A 17,324-nucleotide genomic window follows, 5' to 3' on the forward strand; every position below is an offset into this window, starting at 1 on the left:
TGGGTCCAGCTCAGACGCCTGAGGGTGCTCCACCCCTGCATCCAGGGAGGGCTGAGTTGGGTCAGGGTCTGTGGCCTGGTAGGTAACCTTGCCTCCCACCCCCCACCCCCAGGCATCGTCTTCTCGCTGGCGGACCGCTCCAGCTCCTCCACCATCCGGATGGATGCCCTGGCTTTCCTGCAGGGGCTGCTGGGCACAGAGCCGGCTGAGGCCTTCCACCCCCACCTGCCCGCTCTCCTGCCACCTGTGTTGGCCTGTGTGGCTGACCCTTTCTACAAGATCGCAGCTGAGGCCCTGCTGGTGCTCCAGGAGCTGGTGAGGGCCCTGTGGCCGCTGGATGGGCCTCGGACGCTGGACCCCGAGCCCTACATTGGAGAGATGTCCGCGGCCACCCTGGCACGGCTTCGTGCCACCGACCTGGACCAGGAGGTGAAGGAGCGGGCCATCTCCTGCGTGGGCCACCTCGTGGGCCACCTGGGTGACCGGCTCGGGGATAACCTGGAGCAGTCGCTCCTGCTCCTCCTGGACCGCCTGCGGAATGAGATCACCCGGCTGTCTGCCGTCAAGGCGCTGACGCTGGTGGCCGTGTCCCCGCTGCGGGTCGACCTGCAGCCCATCCTAGCCGAGGCGCTGCCCATTCTGGCCTCGTTCCTGCGGAAGAACCAGCGGGCGCTGCGTCTGGCCGCCCTGGCCGCCCTGGCCGCCCTGGCGCAGAGTCAGGGCCTCGGCCTCCCGCCATCTGCCGTGCGGGCCGTGCTGGCCGAGCTGCCCTCCCTTGTCAGTGAGAGCGACATGCACGTGGCCCAGCTGGCTGTGGACTTCCTCGCCACCGTGACCCGTGCCCAGCCAGCCTTGTTGGCCGAGGTCAGCGGCCCTGTGCTGGCAGAGTTGCTGCGTTTGCTGCGCTCGCCCCTCCTGCCGGCCGGTGTGCTAGCGGCCGCCGAAGGCTTCCTACAGGCCCTGGTGGGGACCCAGCCGCCGTGCGTGGACTATGCCGAGCTCGTCGGCCTGCTCACGGCGCCCGTTTACGAGCAGGTGGCGGACGGCGGGCCCGGCCTGCACAAGCAGGTGTTCCACTCGCTGGCTCGGTGCATGGCGGCCCTCGCGGTGGCCTGTCCCCAGGAGGTGGCGGACACGGCCAACCGCCTGGTCTGCGATGCCAGGTCGCCCAGCTCTAGCCCAGGGGTCAAGGTCCTGGCGTTCCTGTCGCTGGCCGAGGTGGGCCAGGTGGCTGGGCCGGGCCTCCAGCGGGAGCTGAAGGCGGTGCTCCTGGAAGCCTTGGGCTCGCCCAGCGAGGACGTGAGGGCGGCTGCCTCCTACGCGCTGGGCCGCGCGGGCGCGGGGAACCTGCCTGACTTCCTGCCCTTCCTGCTGGGCCAGATGGAGGCCGAGCCCCGGCGGCGGTACCTGCTGCTACACTCGCTCCGGGAGGCCCTGGGGGCTGCCCAGCCCGACAGCCTGAAGCCCTACGCCGAGGACATCTGGGCCCTGCTGTTCCAGCGCTGCGAGGGTGCCGAGGAGGGCACCCGGGGGGTGGTGGCCGAGTGCCTCGGGAAGCTGGTCCTCGTGAACCCTCCTTTCCTCCTGCCCCGGTTCCGGAAGCAACTTGCTGCAGGTAGGGGCACAGGGGTGGGCAAAGGCAGCCCAGATCGGAGGTGGGCAGAGGTCCACATAGGGTGAACTTGTTCAGGTAATCGGGTCTGAGAGTCACAGTGTTGACAAGCTTCAAGGCAGAGGAGCCGTTAAAAACAGTGTTTCCTGAGACTTAAAGGCCTCTTCCTGTGGGACCCGCTGGGATGGAGGGGACAGAATCCTTGATGTGTTCCTCCAACAAATAAACTGTTCACGGTGCCACTTGTTGTGGACAGCAGCCTTGTGCTCCAGGTGAGGGTTAGTAAAGGCAGTTCTCTGAGGGGCCAGAAACGGCAGCCTGCAGAATGCAGCTGTCTCGGGCTAGCAGGGGGCAGGAGCAAACGTAAACGTGGACTAGGATTGGATGCCAGTCCCCGGGGTGTGGAGAGGGCCGGAGAAGGGGTGAGGAAGGCAGGTCTTACGTTCCGGGGTTAGGGCACGTCAGGGTGTTCTGCAGCTCGGGGGGGAAGAAAGCGGGCAAGTGGACTGTGGGCTCTTAGGCAAGTGAAAGCCCCTGAGGGCGAAAGGCCTCCAGGCCTTGAGCTGGTCACCTGGTCCCCATAGGGTCAGTGCTGTGTTAGTTGACATAATGCAGCCGAAGTGCTTGGTATCGTGGGTGGTACCTAATTAGTACTGCTAGCATCCACTGTCGTTGCTGTGTCAGTGATTCCGGTTAAACCCTTCCTGGGTTGCTGGTATACAGGCAGCAGCTCTGGGCCCTCACCGCTGTGTGGGCAGGACAGCCACGTGAGGCCCTCACCTGTTAACACTGCACAGGGCTCTTCACGAGGAACCTTGGGAAGCAAGAGACTTGGGATGAGGGGCAGCCCTGCCTTTTCTAAGCTCAGATTTGTTTAGACCTCGTGCCCACTGTTGAACCAGCTAACCAGTCACATTTCCTATTTACTGCCGGCTGCTGGGATGCTTAGAGCCGAATCAGCGGCCTGCTTCTAGCAAGTTCATAGGACTTTCTAGTTGCCTCTCGCTGCATGCCCCTCACTCTGGTTTCCATCTCACTTTGTCCTTGGCCTCATTTTTCTTAATTCAATTAATCCTCTTCTATGTGTATTATCTTTATCAGCCACCCTGAATCTTCTTAGGAGCCAGTCAGGATGGAAAGAGAAAGAGGAAGAAACTACAAGTCTGAAGTCAGTAACTCACTCACTCATACCCTAGCATCAAATTGTAAACTTTCTGGGGCTTCCCTGGTGGCGCAGTGCTTGAGAGTCCGCCTGCCGATGCCGGAGACGCGGGTTCGTGCCCCGGTCCGGGAAGATCCCACATGCCGTGGAGCGGCTGGGCCCGAGAGCCATGGCCGCTGAGCCTGCGCGTCCGGAGCCTGTGCTCCACAACGGGAGAGGCCACAACAGTGAGAGGCCAGCGTACCGCAAAAACAAAAACAAAAACCAAAAAAAAAAAAATTGTAAACTTTCTGTTGACGCTTGAAGTCTTGGATGGAAACAGCCTTAACCCATTCAGTGCTGTGTGCCGGAGGGGTGGAAGCTGCCGATTAATCTCCTTCACCCTAATGGGAAGTGTACTCCTTTCCCTTTCTGCAGCTTCTGTACTCAGAAAGCAAGCAGAAAAGCAGAATTAAGTGAGGTCAGGCTGCTTGAAGCACAACTGCTCCCTCTTTGGAGAAGCCCACAGAGAGGGCTTAGAAGCAGCTGGTGAATTCTGGACCTGCTGTGTGACCTTAGACGTGAATTTAACCTTTCCGGTCTCTCCTCATGTGTAAAACGGAGATGAAGAAGAATTTTTATTAATTATTGTTACTAATGTTATATGATTTTTCTCTTTTTTTTCTTTCTTTCTTTTTCTTTTTTTTTTTTTTGCAGTACGGGGGCCTCTCACTGTTGTGGCCTCTCCTGCTGCAGAGCACAGGCTCCGGATGCGCAGGCTCAGCGGCCATGGCTCACGAGCCCAGCCGCTCCATGGCATGTGGGATCTTCCCGGACCAGGGCACGAACCCGCGTCCCCTGCATCGGCAGGCGGACTCTCAACCACTGTGCCACCAGGGAAGCCCTATATGATTTTTTATTATCATCAACCAATGACTAGGATTAATTAATCCTGAGGATTAATTGAGATGATGTGTCTGAAAAATAGAACGCAGCCCCAAGGCCTGGGCAGAGAGATCTTTCTTCGGTTGAGCCCTGTCTTGGGTTCTTGTTGTCCGTTCCTGTCCTTGGCGTGGCTGCCTGAGAGCTGGCAGTTTTACCCTCTTAGCTGAAGTAGGAAGAATTCAGGGGAGATTGTGGGCTGCCAAGGAAAGTGGTAGCATCCGCTTCCCCAGAGCTGGGCGGGGCGTTTCGCGTGGGGAGGGGACGTGGTTCTGTCTCCCACGGAGGCGAGGGGAGCCTCAGCGCCCTCCAGTCTGTGGGTGTCCGGGACCCGCCGTGCCCACCCCAAGCGCCTCCTCCCGTCCTGCAGGTCAGCCACACACCCGCTGCACTGTCATCACAGCTGTCAAGTTCCTCATCTCGGACCAGCCCCACCCCATCGACCCCATCCTGAAGACCTTCGTTGGTGAGTGCCCCCGCCCCTCTGCCCCGTTTGGTCACCTCCACCCTGTTCTTGGGCTTGAGCTGATTTTTCTTTTTTAAAAAAATTTTTATTGGAGTATAGTTGATTTACAATGCTGTGTTCCTTTCAGGGGCACAGCAAAGTGAATCAGTTATACATACACCTCCACCCACTCTTTTTAAAGATTCTTTCCCAGATAGGCCATTACAGAGTATTGAGTAGAGTTCCCTGTGCTCTACAGCAGGTTCTTATTAGTTATCTATTTTATATATAGGAGTGGGTATACGTCCATCCCAATCTCCCAGTTTATCCTTCCCCACCAGCCCCTTGGTAACCATACATTTGCTTTCGATATCTGTAAGTCTGTTCCTGTTTTGTAGATAAGTTCATTTGTATTGTTTTGTTATTTATAAATTTATTTATTTGCTTATCTTTGGCTGCATCGGGTCTTCGTTGTTGTGCGTGGGCTTTCCCTAGTTGCAGCGAGCGGGGGCTACTCTTCTTTACGGTGCGTGGGCCTCTCATTGTGGTGGCTTCTCGTTGTGGAGCACGGGCTCTAGGTGTGTGGGCTTCAGTAGTTGTGGCACGTGGACTCAGTAGTTGTGGCTTGTGGGCTCTAGAGTGCAGGCTCGGTAGTTGGGGCGCATGGGCTTCATTGCTCCACGGCATGTGGGATCTTCCCAGACTGGGGCACGAACCCGTGTCCCCTGCATCCGCAGGCGGACTCTCAACCACTGCGCCACCAGGGAAGCCCTTCCCCCATTTATTTATTCATTTATTTGTTCATATCATTATAGACTCAGGGATTTGTATTTCACTCAATGGGTTATAATCTATTACTGTCTTTAATTTATTTTGATTCCCAAGATGGTCTCACATTTAGCCAGTGGGAGCCCTTCAAGCTGCTTCTTATGTTCTGTTGATATGTTTTCATCATTCTTTGAGCATCTCCTTACCTTTTGGCAGGATAAGGTGCTCCCCACCCATCTTGAACCTTTCCTGCCCCAGCCCTGGAATCAACCATTTCTCCAAGGAGCCTGATTCCTTTTAGTGGACAATAGTATTCAGAATCCAAGATCTGAGCACTAGGTGTGCTCATTGCTACTGGGGTGCCATTACTTCTAGGCCCTCTCAGCAGACAGAATCAGGAAATCTAAGTATGTATGACTGTATGTATGTAGTCAGACACACATATATATTCCAGTCCAACACCACAGGGTTCATGCTAGCCTTCTCCCTTTCCATATACCCTTCTGTTACAGGAGACACCCAGCTCCTGAGGTATTTATTCACTTAATCCTGGAATACACAGAAGGTAGTCATGAGAATTGCTAACCCTTATCTGTGAAAAATCAGTATTCGTTTATAATTCTTTTGTCTTTAGCCTGAGGGCATCTTGTCACAATGCTTTGGAAGTTACTTAGGTGAGTTGTTTTCTCCTTCATAACCTGGGTGGTTATATTGATCATTTGAAATACAGTTGTTTTTTTTTTAGGGATCCCTCCCATTCTTGATTTTATTTATTTATTGAATATATAAAACATTAACACAGTTATTAAAAAGTCTAACCTATACTAAAAGAAATGCTGTGTGATTTTGTGTAAGTCTCTTCACCTCTCTGATCTTCAACATTCTCATCTGAAATAAAATCAAGTTAACATTTATAGAGTCCTCACTTGGTGCTCTGCTGTGTGCTTTGTAGACATCACCACATTTTTAATCCTAAAACCAGTCCTGCAGTGTAGGTACTGCTGTTACACCCATTTTACAGTTGAGGACATTGAGGCTGTCCAAGGAGCCACAGTTAGGATGTGGTCAAGTCTGGATCTGAACCCAGGCCAGACTCAAGTCCACATTCTTATCTGGACTTCGCAGGTTTGTTGCGCAGAGTAGATGCTCAGAGCACATTTGTCCCCGTCCAGCCAGGTCTGCACGGCTCCCGTTAACCAGATAAGCACGGTGGGGTGAGGGTGGTTTGTGTTTGGCTGTGCTGCCCCTCAGCACCTCTGGTCTTTCTGCCAGGAGAGTTCATGGAGAGCCTGCAGGACCCAGACCTGAATGTGCGCCGGGCCACCCTGGCTTTCTTCAACTCCGCCGTGCACAACAAGCCGTCACTGGTCCGCGACCTGCTGGACGACATCCTGCCCCTCCTCTACCAGGAGACGAAGATCCGCCGGGACCTCATCCGAGAGGTGAAGCCGTGGGAGGACAGAGCCGGGAGCCCGTGGGTCTGACTGCTGCGGCTGGGGCGAGGGTTAGGGTCAAGCTCGTCAGAGCAGGTCCGGCCCACAGGGTCAAGTTTGCCCCTCCACTTCCCAGCTGTGTGACCCTGGCCGGGGCAACCCGATCCTCTCTGAACCTCAGTTTCTCCTCACGGGCAAAGGGCGGGAAATAACCGTGTCCACATTATTAGGGTTGTTGAGAAGATTTTTAATGAGTTAAATCCTACAAGTGCTCAGAACTGCTCCTGGCACACAGTCGGTGCTCAGTAAATGTCAGCAACTCGTTATCACTCGACATTCAGCAGGTGTTCGTGGAGCACCAGCCCTGCGTCCAGGTGCCAGGACCAGACCTGAGGCACCAGGGAGCTCATGGCCTCCTGAAGGAGAGGGAGGGATACCCTCTGTGCGGATTATTTAAGTTACTTAGAGCACTTGGTGAAGTTAGGATTTAAGAGGCAGAGACTAAAAGTGATTTAACAGCCAAGTCATTGCACGATATGAGAAGGGCTGAACCACCTGGCATCGCTGAGGATGTGACTCTGTTTAGAGGGGTTGGGAAAGTTTTCCAAAAGGAGGGGACATTTGAGCTGGGCTTTGAGGGGTAAGAAGGAGTTACCATTAAGAGCAGAGCCTTCTGGTTATAACTTCAGAGACCTGGGGTTTTAATTCTGATTGAGCTATTTACTAGCTTGGGCTAGTGTCCTTGGGCAAGTTAGTTAACCTTGCTGAGTCTTAGTTTCCTCATATATTAAATGGAGTTAATAGTAACACTGTCTTCCTGGGACTGTTGAATGAGTAAAATGTCATCTCTCAAGCCCTCAGCACAGTGCCTGGCACATCATAACTGCTCAGTAGATTCTAATCGTTGTAATTTTAATTATTGTTACTATTATTATCAAAAGGCATCATGGGCTGAGCAAAGGCATGGAGGCTTAAGGGTCTAAGGCATGATTTGGGGATGGGACGCAGTACTGAACAACGGGGGGGAGGGGTGCAGCAGGAACCTGGGAAGGTGTCCTTATGCCCTGGGGTCACAGCCCCTTGCCCGCTGTCATCCCTCCCTCCTGCAGGTGGAGATGGGGCCCTTTAAGCACACTGTGGACGATGGGCTGGATGTGCGGAAGGCAGCCTTCGAGTGCATGTACTCGCTGCTTGAGAGCTGCCTGGGCCAGCTGGATATCTGCGAGTTCCTGAACCACGTGGAGGACGGCCTGAAGGACCACTACGACATCCGGGTAGGACGAGCCGCCTGCTGGACCCAGGCCCACCCCGCAGCGGGAGGACAGCTAGGCGCCACAGGGCCCACTTCTTGTTTGTCCCCCACCCCTGCCCCAGGCGCCCCCGTGAAAACAGCTGCTTTGTTCTTTAACAATAAGAAAAAGAACCCACGTCTCACACCTTTGGTGGGAGTCTACACTGGGCAAGCTCTTGGGAGGATGGTTTGACCAGAACTAGAAAAATGTAGAATTTAGAAACATTTTATATATATATATATATTTTTTTTTTTTTGGAATTTTTAAAAACATCTTTATTGGAGTATAATTTCTTTACAATGGTGTGTTAGTTTCTGCTTTATAACAAAGTGAATCAGCTATACAAATACATATATCCCCATACCTTAGAAACATTTTAAAATTTAGAATTCTTAGACACTCCATGAACTGACTTCATGGACTGACTCCTAAAAATACATTCAGAGTTTTATGTAAGAGACGGTTCTCCACAGCTTTCTCGGAGTTGGGAAAGACTGGCAGCTACCAAAATGTCCACTCATGGGGAGCTGGCTCAGTAAACCGGGTACCTCCAGCCATGGATGGGATCCTGGCAGCATTACAAGGACGGAGAGGGATCTCTGTGCTGGCATGGAAGGTGGCCAAGACCCACTGTTAGGTGATAAGTGAGTTGTAGAAGTTTGGGCCATTTTTTTATTACCTGTGAGGGAGACAGGTTTTACTTCTATCCTTGTAGGTTTTTAAAATACATATAACGAACATGAATCATTTTTGTAACGAAAAACCAGTGTAAAATAATCAAAAGGAATTATGCTTGTCTTAAAGGGTTTAGACAATCTAAAAGTGAATGGGGAAGTGAGTAGTAATCACCCAAAAGTTCCACTCCACCTAGAGAGAACCACTGTTGTAAATCTGTCTTTCCCGGGAAAATGCACAAAAACATTCCTTAATTTCGTCAGCGAGTATTTGGTGAGTGCCAGTACACACAGGTCAGTGTGGCAGGCAGGCAGCCTGGCTGCTAGAGCTCGGGCTTGAGCTCCAGACCTCTGCTCTTCCCCAGGGCCTGCTCCTTTTGCTCCTGGGCCATTTCACCAAGAGCTGTCTCCTTCCTCCTGGGCAGATGCTGACCTTCATCATGCTCGCCCGACTGGCTACCCTGTGTCCTGTGCCTGTCCTGCAGAGGGTGGACCGGCTCATCGAGCCCCTCAGGGCCACCTGTACCGCTAAGGTAAGCCCCCTGCCCAGCCCTGGGCGCACCTGCTGGGTTCTCTGCAGATCGTTCATGGTTACTGTTTACTGAGAATCTCCTGCAGTACGGGTGGTGTATGAAGTGCTTTATTTGATCATTATCATTGCCCTACAGAGTACTTATTCTTAGCATTATACACACAGGGAAACAAAGGTTCAGAGAGGTTAAGTTAGTGACTGAGGCTACACAGTAAATTACAGAGCTGGGATTCAAACCTAGCTCTGTCTTTCACTCATTAAACACTTCCTGGGTGTTGGGCCTTGTGCAGGGTACTAGGGATGCAACATTGAACATGGTGGACTCCCTCCTCTCACATCCTAATTGGGAAACTGAGTCAGACCGTTAGCAAGATAGAAGTCACTGACTGACTGGTATAGGGCAGTTAGCCTGGAGTGCCTCAAGGTCCGGGGAGGATCTGGGGCAGAAGGCTCACGGAAAGCCGTCACGTTGAGAACAGAGCCTGTCACACCTAGTAAATGCCTGCTGAATGCAAGACTAATTTGAGTTTTGGAAGAGTAGGAATTAACCAAAAAGAAAGAGTATTTTAGATTGGAGCTTAAAGAGGGGTCACAGCTCTTAGGGGGCAGAGCCATTTGAACCCAGGACTGTCCAGCCCCAATGCCAAGCTTTTCCTCTCTACCTGAGCCTCTTCGGGGAAGAGCCTGAGTGTTGTCTGGGCTGAGTGTCCTGAGAGCAGAGCAGAAGGAATCTGGACTTTATTCCACAAGCAGTGGGGAAATTCCTGAGATTCTGTGAATAAGCGGGAGAGGTAGGGGATAAAGCAGTGGAAAGCAGGTGAGGCAGCTTTGGAAGTCTACTCCCCAGCTCGTCTGCAGAATGGGTGGCAGAGGCAAGGACGTGACCGGGGTAAGAGGCCAGCTAGAAGGCTGTCACAGCGACCCACTCATGAAGTCCAGTGGTGCCAAGAGCCTGCTTTAAGCGCAGTAAATAAAGATAGGAGATGGCGCGTGAGCTGGGCAGGATGACAGGTGACCAGGGAAATGCAAGGCCGTGTTCAATAAAGGATGGCTCGTTGTTCATTGCTTCCCACCTTAGGTCAAAGCTGGTTCTGTGAAACAGGAGTTTGAGAAGCAAGATGAACTGAAGCGCTCCGCGATGAGGGCAGTGGCCTCCCTGCTGACCATCCCCGAAGTGGGGAAGAGCCCCATCATGGCTGACTTCTCGTCCCAAATTCGATCCAACCCCGAGCTGGCTGCCCTCTTTGAAAGCATCCAGAAGGATCCTGCTTCAGCCCCCAGCACGGACTCCATGGAGCTCAGCTAGTGCTTCCCCCCCCACCCCCTGGGGAACCCAACTCACAAGGAGGCCCACTGAAGCCGGAGCCTCACCCTCCCAGCACCACAGGCCTCTAACTTTTGCCCCTTATCCATCTCACTGGGGCCCCCCCTCTCCTGGTCAGGCACCTTTTCCAGGGACCGCAGTCAGAGCTGCAAGGCTGCCAGCAGTTGGGCCCTTTTAACTCAGGACACCTATTGAAAGCGGGTGTGGTAGTTCTTCCAAAGCTTCCACGGAAGATGGATGTGACTTCACACAGGTCAGCCTGGCTCCTTCAAACTGGGGGTCCCAGCCTCACCGAGTACTTAGTATTTAGAAGTACTTGTGCTCACAGCTGCAGAAAGCTTAGGAGGCAGCTGGATGCCTTTCCTCCCCGCTGTCCCGGATGTGTCACTCACATCACTCCCACGTTTTCTTCACCTGATCTGATGTGCCAAAAATGAGTGCTTTGGCTGGGCATCTTAAAAACTCAGGTACCTCCCTGAGCTGTTCACACTTTAGAATCCAAAATGCTTTATTTCTCATTGGCAGTGATAAATCAGGAATGTGTATTATTTTTGCAGGGGAGTGGGGTAGGGAGTTAGATGTAATGTTTTTTTTTCTAATCCCCAAACTCTTAGGTAGCAAACTGAGACAGGAAAGCACAAATGAAAAAGTACAAACCACCTTTCATGTCCCCCCATTGAGGTGTAACCAGGTGGTTTGTGGACACGTCTAGTTTTTAGTATCAAGGACACAGAAACATTAAGCGACAGGCCAAAGAATTTTCTGCTATCCCCGGTTAATAAAGGACAGATCCTAAGCTGTTACTGTTTTCTCTGCACAATTCCTCCACTCAGTCGTCAAAAGACTATCAGAATGCTTCCCACGTCAATTCAACAAAGTCACACAACGACCAACAATTTACTCAAATGTTTCCGACTGAGTTTTGAACAGGAGCCGATCTGTAAGACATCTATCTACTGAACTAAGGGCCTTCAATCCAGTCTTGTGCTATAGAGCGCCACGTGCCCTGCTCCATGGGACCTCTGCTGCCAGTTAGTACCAGGTCTTGGAAAAATGGCCTCTTAGCCTCATAAAACAGCTGAATTCTAGGTACCGCTGACTAAGGCCTAGGACTATAGTTGAAAAGGAAACTTGACTGTCCTCAATCTTCACAAGAACCACACGGGGTAATGCCTCACTTTATAAAGTGAGGCTAAAAACGACTACGTGCTCCAAGATGCAAGGTCCTTCAACCAGGGGTCTCGGAACCTACCGTGGTCCGAGGGCCCTATCTTCCTGAGCCCACCTGGAGCTGACCAAGGCTGCTCTGGGCACCTGAGGCCTGGGTCCCATGAAGGAGGGATCACATATCCTTTACAAACGCCTTCCAAACAGAAGGTTCCACAGAGCACGAACAGGCAAAAGAGCAAATCTCTGTGACAAGCTGTCGAACAAACTGAAGAGTAAAACCAAGGGGGAAATGCCAGATGGCCGTTGTACGGTTTTATTAAACAAAACGTGCACACGAGCTGTCTATTCATTTTCTTCGCTGCGCAGCCTGGCGTTAGGATTGGTGACTCTGATGGCCAGCTGGGCTGCTCTCTCCACAATGGCTTTGCGGTTCTTGGAGGAGACGTTGTGTGCAATCTCAGCACAGTAAGACCTGGAAGAGAATCGGTAGTAAGGAGGCCATCCTGGAAAACGCACTTATGTGTTCCACCCGGAAGGCGACAGCCCTGGTCACTCTGCTTCCAGAGCTACAGCACTGAAGAGAGGGGGGGCTGCTAACTCCCCTAATTCCACGGCACTAGCAACACGGCTCTCAAGTGTTCCCTGGTAGTGATCCCTCTCGTTTAACCCTCCCAACGGCCTTGTAATCCAGGTAGCACCTCCATTTTACAGACGAGGAAACCAAGGCCCAAGGCCCACAAAGTGGAGGTAAATTCCCAAGTCACACACAGGCCAGGATGGCTCAGCCCCAGACTCCAGGTTCAAAGGTTCTCTCCCTCAGTCAGTCCTTTGCACCAACCTGCCCAGCTCAAGGCAGTCTCGGGGAGCTTGGACTTAGGTACTTTCTGCAAAGCAACCAACAGCAAAACCCAACAGCCTGATTAAGCCAAGGGCTCCCCAGCCCAGACCATAAACATTTTACCTGTTTGCTGCAGACAAATTCAACTTGAAAAGTAACAATGCCTAAACTCACCCAGTGAATGATAACACCTAACATTTCCTGAGCTGGTGCCAGGTACCGTTCTATTCATTCCTTCACAGCCACACCGCACCCCAGTTAGACAACAAATTGGGCTAATGAGCACATTTCAGTAAGGAAGTGATTTATGAAGCCACCAACAGTGAATTAAGAAGACACTCTACCCCAGGAGGAATTTCAGCAAAGAGGAGTAAGACTAGGGCGTGATTAAATAAGGCAGTGGGCACAGTTCTTTTTAAGAACTCTGCAGGAAAACAGCTTCAAAGCAAGAGACAAACCAATCCAGAGAACTTCTTTTGTTTTATGTAAAGAAGTCCACTCAAGTCCAATATCTTAAAACATTTCCCCAATCTTTATTTCCAAGGAGACTTAAGTTGCACCACACTTTTTTCATTTTTCAAAAACTCCCCAAGTCCTCATCCATGTGTATTTAATAATCACAATCACACTGCACATACTTCAAATACTTTCCCCTCTGCTTGGGCATTTTCCATACATGACAACTGTTTTTTTTTTTTGTGGTACGCGGGCCTCTCACTGTTGTGGCCTCTCCCGTTGCGGAGCATAGGCTCTGGACGCGCAGCCTCAGCGGCCATGGCTCACGGGCCCAGCCGCTCCGCAGCATGTGGGATCTTCCCGGACCGGGGCACAAACCCGTGTCCCCTGCATCGGCAGGAGGACTCTCAACCACTGCGCCACCAGGGAAGCCCCATGACAACTGTTTTTAACGTACACACATTCCAGCCGGCGCTTGTAACCCCACCATTCACCAATTATACGTAGTGCAGTTACTGCTGCAATGATCAGCTTACAGTTCCCCTACTTTTCAATTATTTCAGGATAAATGCCCAGAAATGGAACTTGTGAATTAAATTAGATCCAGAGTATTTCTGTGCCTCTTGATAAAACTGCCAAGCTGCTATTAAAAAAGACTTCCAACTACATCTGCACAGCAATCATCTTTGCTACACAAAAGACTGCATCTTTCTGTCACAATTCTCTATCAACCTGCTTACTGCAGTTTGGGCATCCAACATTAATTCCTATGCTCATCCTTTCTAAAGAGTTATCTGCAGCATTTCAACGCCTGGCTAGATTTCTGACCTAGAGAAACTCAACCAAAAGTGAGAATAATGGTTGTTGATTACTTGCATCTACAATTACTACAGGTAAAAGACCTTTGTACACATACGTACACACAGATGTTACTGGTCACTCTCTCCATGTCCTTTCTAACTCCCCAAGAAAATGCAGGTTGTTTAGCTCCTGTTTAACAGGAAGGGAAGAAAACAAACTGTCCTCTGCTTAACCAAACATTCCCATTCCCCCCAGTCCAGATTAAAATTGTGTCTAAATCACTACCCATGAGAAATCTTTTCTCACCCCACTGCCCTAGTCTGGCCCTAAGCAGACCAAAAGTCTCTTACACACAGAGCTCGCCAACTGAATTTCTCAAAATGCTAAAATAATGCTGTGAACCCCCGTGCCCTCTTGCGCCCCTGTAACTGTGTAAGCGGTCCTCTCTGCCTGCAGCCTCCCCCCATTTCTCCACTTCAGATCAGAGCCCAAAAGGAGGCAGCAATTCCTCCACTCCTGGAGCCTCCTGAAGATACCTGTGGCCACAGTGTAAAGTGTCCCTTAGGTCTGAGGCTACATTTCATCCCCCCGCCCCCACCGCCTAAGTAATGTTCTGAAAACCACTGCCAGAGGCTACAGCAGGAGCCGCGCTGTCAAGCTCAAGCAAAGCCACTTACTCCCTTCCGGTCCTGGGTCTCTACACTTTTCAGGACAGCTCCCAACCCACATCTCTCCAGCAAAGGAAGCACTCTGAAGTCCCCAACAAGTATCACCCAAGCCCCCGAGGACACACCACTCCTCCAAATGCATTCCAGAAGGTCCAGAGTCCCTGCCCAAACGGCTCACACATGCAGGCTTCTGACACCTGAACCCAGAGGTGGGACCCAGCTCACTTGTTGCACATCAGCAGCACTTCAAGCTCCTTGACGTTGTGGACCAGGAACTTCCGGAAGCCGCTGGGCAGCATGTGCTTTGTTTTCTTGTTGCTCCCGTAACCGATGTTGGGCATCAAGATCTGGCCCTTGAATCTCCTGCGCACCCTGTTGTCAATGCCTCTGGGTTTCCGCCAGTTCCGCTGAAAGAAAACACACGGTTAGTGTCTGTGAAGACAGACGCCATTCGGAGAAAAAAGGGACCAGATGAAAAGGAAACGTGCCGAACAGTAGTTGTCTTCAGGGAACAGGATTTCACTACATTTTTTCTGGCGGAAAAAAATAAGAGCTCCTGCATCTGACCAGCAGGAATACAGATCCAAATTCCCACTCCTTCCAAGGAAAGGAAAAGCAGACTACATACCCATGGGATGTGAGGAGACCACACATAAAGTAAGATGAAAAGCATGGCTTTTAACATCGCAATCAACACCTAAGTTTTCTCACCTATGAAGTAAGTGTAATCTGTCTCTCATATTGTCATAAGGCCACCTGAAATATAACAAATATAAGCCTCTAGACACCTCAAAACAGGCAAGTGTCCCTTGCCATTTAAATTTCAATTTACACATCAAGAGACTGGGTGCCAATAAGGCAGAGACACCCAGGATTCTAGAGAACTCTACCACCAGCCACAGACCAGTTCACCTACCAAAGGTCATCTGAGTTGGGGATGTGAGAAACCCAACAGCCTGTTTAGGAACCCCTTTCTTCACCCCCAACACACACTTCCGTCATGGACCACATACCTTAATTTTGACATAACGGTCTGACTGGTGCCGGATGAACTTCTTGGTCCTCTTTTTGACGATCTTGGGCTTCACGAGGGGTCTGAGGGCAGCCATGATGCCTTCAAGAGAGAGGCAAGAGATCACGTCAAAGATGAGTCTTGGGGGCTTCCCTGGTGGCGCGGTGGTTAAGAGTCCGCCTGCCAATGCCGGGGACACGGGTTCGGGTTCGTGCCCCGGTCCGGGAAGATCCCACATGCCGCGGAGCGGCTGGGCCCGTGAGCCATGGCCGCTGAGCCTGCGCGTCCGGAGCCTGTGCTCTGCGACGGGAGAGGCCACAACAGTGAGAGGCCCTCGTACCGCAAAAAAAAAAAAAAAAAAAAAGCCTTGGAAGGAGGCTTTCCCACCCTGCCTGGGGCTTGAGCTCTGTTGCAGAGTATCTTCCAATCACCAGCTACTGAGCAAACTGGGAATGGAATGGGTACCTCTGCCAGGCTTGCTTTCCCTCCCGACTCCGAAGCTGGCAGAATACTAGCCACTCTCCAGACGCGATCCTGGGAGGTCAGGGGTCACCTTGCCCAGTCGAAGCCAATAAAGAATGCTGACAACTGACCGAAAACAAATTAACCACAAAGGGAAATTCTGCAAAGGGGCAGCAAATCCCATTCTACAAAGGGTCCCGGCCCTGAGATGGCCCAACTGCAGGCTTTGAGCAATCTTCATGAACCTGAATCTCAGTTTTCTCACCTTTTAAATGGAGATATTGCACACTGAACACCTGCAGTGCCCGGATCACAAGAGATGTGCAGTAAAGAGAAACCTGTAATTCCCCTAGGGTGCTGCTGCTCTATGACACCCTCAAAAGATACACAAAACCGTCATGTGCTTCTAAAATGCCTCTAAGCCTTGGAACGTTCTGTTCCACCTGACCATCATCCGAATACCACCTTTAAAAAGTTACGTTCCTCAAGGTGGCCTTTGCGGCTACCTTATCTTTTCTACCGCAGCACCCTTTTGTTCTCTTCACGGCCACCAATTTCTTTGTTGAGCACACAGCAGTTACTCAAAAAATGTGTCCAATAAATGAACTTCCCCCGACCCCCAATGATTTCCTCGAAGACCAGGATGCGGTTTCACATTCCCAGAGATCCTGACCCGCTACCAAAATTTCGGTTAATTGAATTATTCGACTCGCAGCTCGATTTTTTTGTTTTTCTTGGCCGTTTTTTGTTTCTTTGGCAGTCCCGCCACAGACGCAACCCCAGGGCCAGAAACTGGAAAGGAGGGAGCGTGGAGCAGCGAACACAGAAGAATACAACGTGGGCAGACATCGCTGAGCGAGGTGTCCCAGGGCCGTAAGGCCGGAACCCCCTCAGTCGCGCCACGGCCCCCAGGAGCCCCCTTAGTCTAGCCCCAACCGGCGCCCTGCGCCCCCAGGACTCCAACAAGCTGTCCGCAGCTCTGACCCCAGGCGGCCTCCGTAGGAGAGCAAGCGGCCCTGGGAAGCGAAGCTCCATCACCCTCCGGGCCGCTTCGCTCTGTTCCTGTACGTGGTCCAGCCAACCGACAAGAGCCATGCCCACCCAGACGAGTGCTCGGAAAGACGGGCCTCCTCGGCAGGGGGCGATGGGGCCAGATGGAGACCGCAGAGACAAGGATGGCCAACGATTAACACTCACCGAGTAGGAGATGGCTGCCACCTCCGTAGGCAGCGCCGAGGAAGAGAGGGGAAGGTAGCGCGCGAGGCTGATGGGATTTCACCTTTGGGTCCTGGCAGGGAAAAGGAGAGCACTTCCGGCTTCTGGTCCTTCAAAGATACTATAGACACGTTACAGAAATAATAGTGAAAAAATCGAGGATACTTGTGTTTTCCTAGATGTTAATATCTAGGAGTAGCGCTAAAAATTTTCATGCCTGCCGTTGGGACTACGTAAAATTTGGAATTTTTTTGAGCTTCTAAGACCTGGTGAGGAGGCATCCACTTCCGCCAGGAATTGAAGCCGCCCCTCCGGAGGATAAGCCAGCTTTTAGATTACTGCCTCTCGCCTTTCTTCTTCCGAAGTGCGCCTCTTAGTGGCCAGGAGGGAACAAAACAGCGATATTTTCATAATTCTCTCACGTGAATTTATAGAGTAAATAGCAATGCGACTGTAACAGCTCTCGTTCAGTGGGCCTCGCACAGTTCCATGAGGTAGTTCTATTAGTTTCCCCATTTTACATATGTAGAGAGTGAAGT

General features: G+C 51.7%; 2 protein-coding genes and 1 non-coding gene across 6 annotated transcripts in view; 1 reads left to right on the forward strand and 2 right to left on the reverse strand.

Moving 5' to 3' along the window:
* The window catches only part of CAND2 (cullin associated and neddylation dissociated 2 (putative)), a 28,439-nt gene extending 16,772 nt beyond the window's left edge, over positions 1-11,667 (forward strand). For 2 of the 4 annotated variants that reach the window (XM_060111169.1, XM_060111172.1), the window contains exons 10-15: positions 113-1,615; positions 4,066-4,161; positions 6,181-6,350; positions 7,451-7,615; positions 8,673-8,840; positions 9,918-11,667. In XM_060111169.1, coding sequence (XP_059967152.1) covers positions 113-1,615; positions 4,066-4,161; positions 6,181-6,350; positions 7,451-7,615; positions 8,673-8,840; positions 9,918-10,145 — 2,330 coding nt within the window. In that variant the 3' untranslated portion in view covers positions 10,146-11,667. The remainder of the gene's footprint in view (positions 1-112; positions 1,616-4,065; positions 4,162-6,180; positions 6,351-7,450; positions 7,616-8,672; positions 8,841-9,917) is intronic. The other 2 variants (XM_060111171.1, XM_060111170.1) reach the window with 1 other exon arrangement.
* Positions 11,620-16,875, reverse strand: RPL32 (ribosomal protein L32). Its single transcript, XM_060111173.1, has 4 exons — positions 16,768-16,875; positions 15,110-15,210; positions 14,322-14,503; positions 11,620-11,805 (listed from the first exon to the last, which is right to left on the reverse strand). The coding sequence occupies exons 2-4, from the start codon at positions 15,203-15,205 to the stop codon at positions 11,676-11,678; spliced, it is 408 nt and encodes a 135-aa protein (XP_059967156.1). The 5' UTR covers positions 15,206-15,210; positions 16,768-16,875; the 3' UTR covers positions 11,620-11,675.
* On the reverse strand, positions 15,513-15,652 carry LOC132498068 (small nucleolar RNA SNORA7). Its single transcript, XR_009533687.1, has one exon. It is a non-coding gene; the product is annotated as a small nucleolar RNA SNORA7 (small nucleolar RNA).
* Positions 16,876-17,324: the final 449 nt, after the last annotated feature.

Source organism: Mesoplodon densirostris, chromosome 10 (assembly GCF_025265405.1).
Source record: "Mesoplodon densirostris isolate mMesDen1 chromosome 10, mMesDen1 primary haplotype, whole genome shotgun sequence".
Lineage (NCBI taxonomy): Eukaryota > Metazoa > Chordata > Mammalia > Artiodactyla > Ziphiidae > Mesoplodon > Mesoplodon densirostris.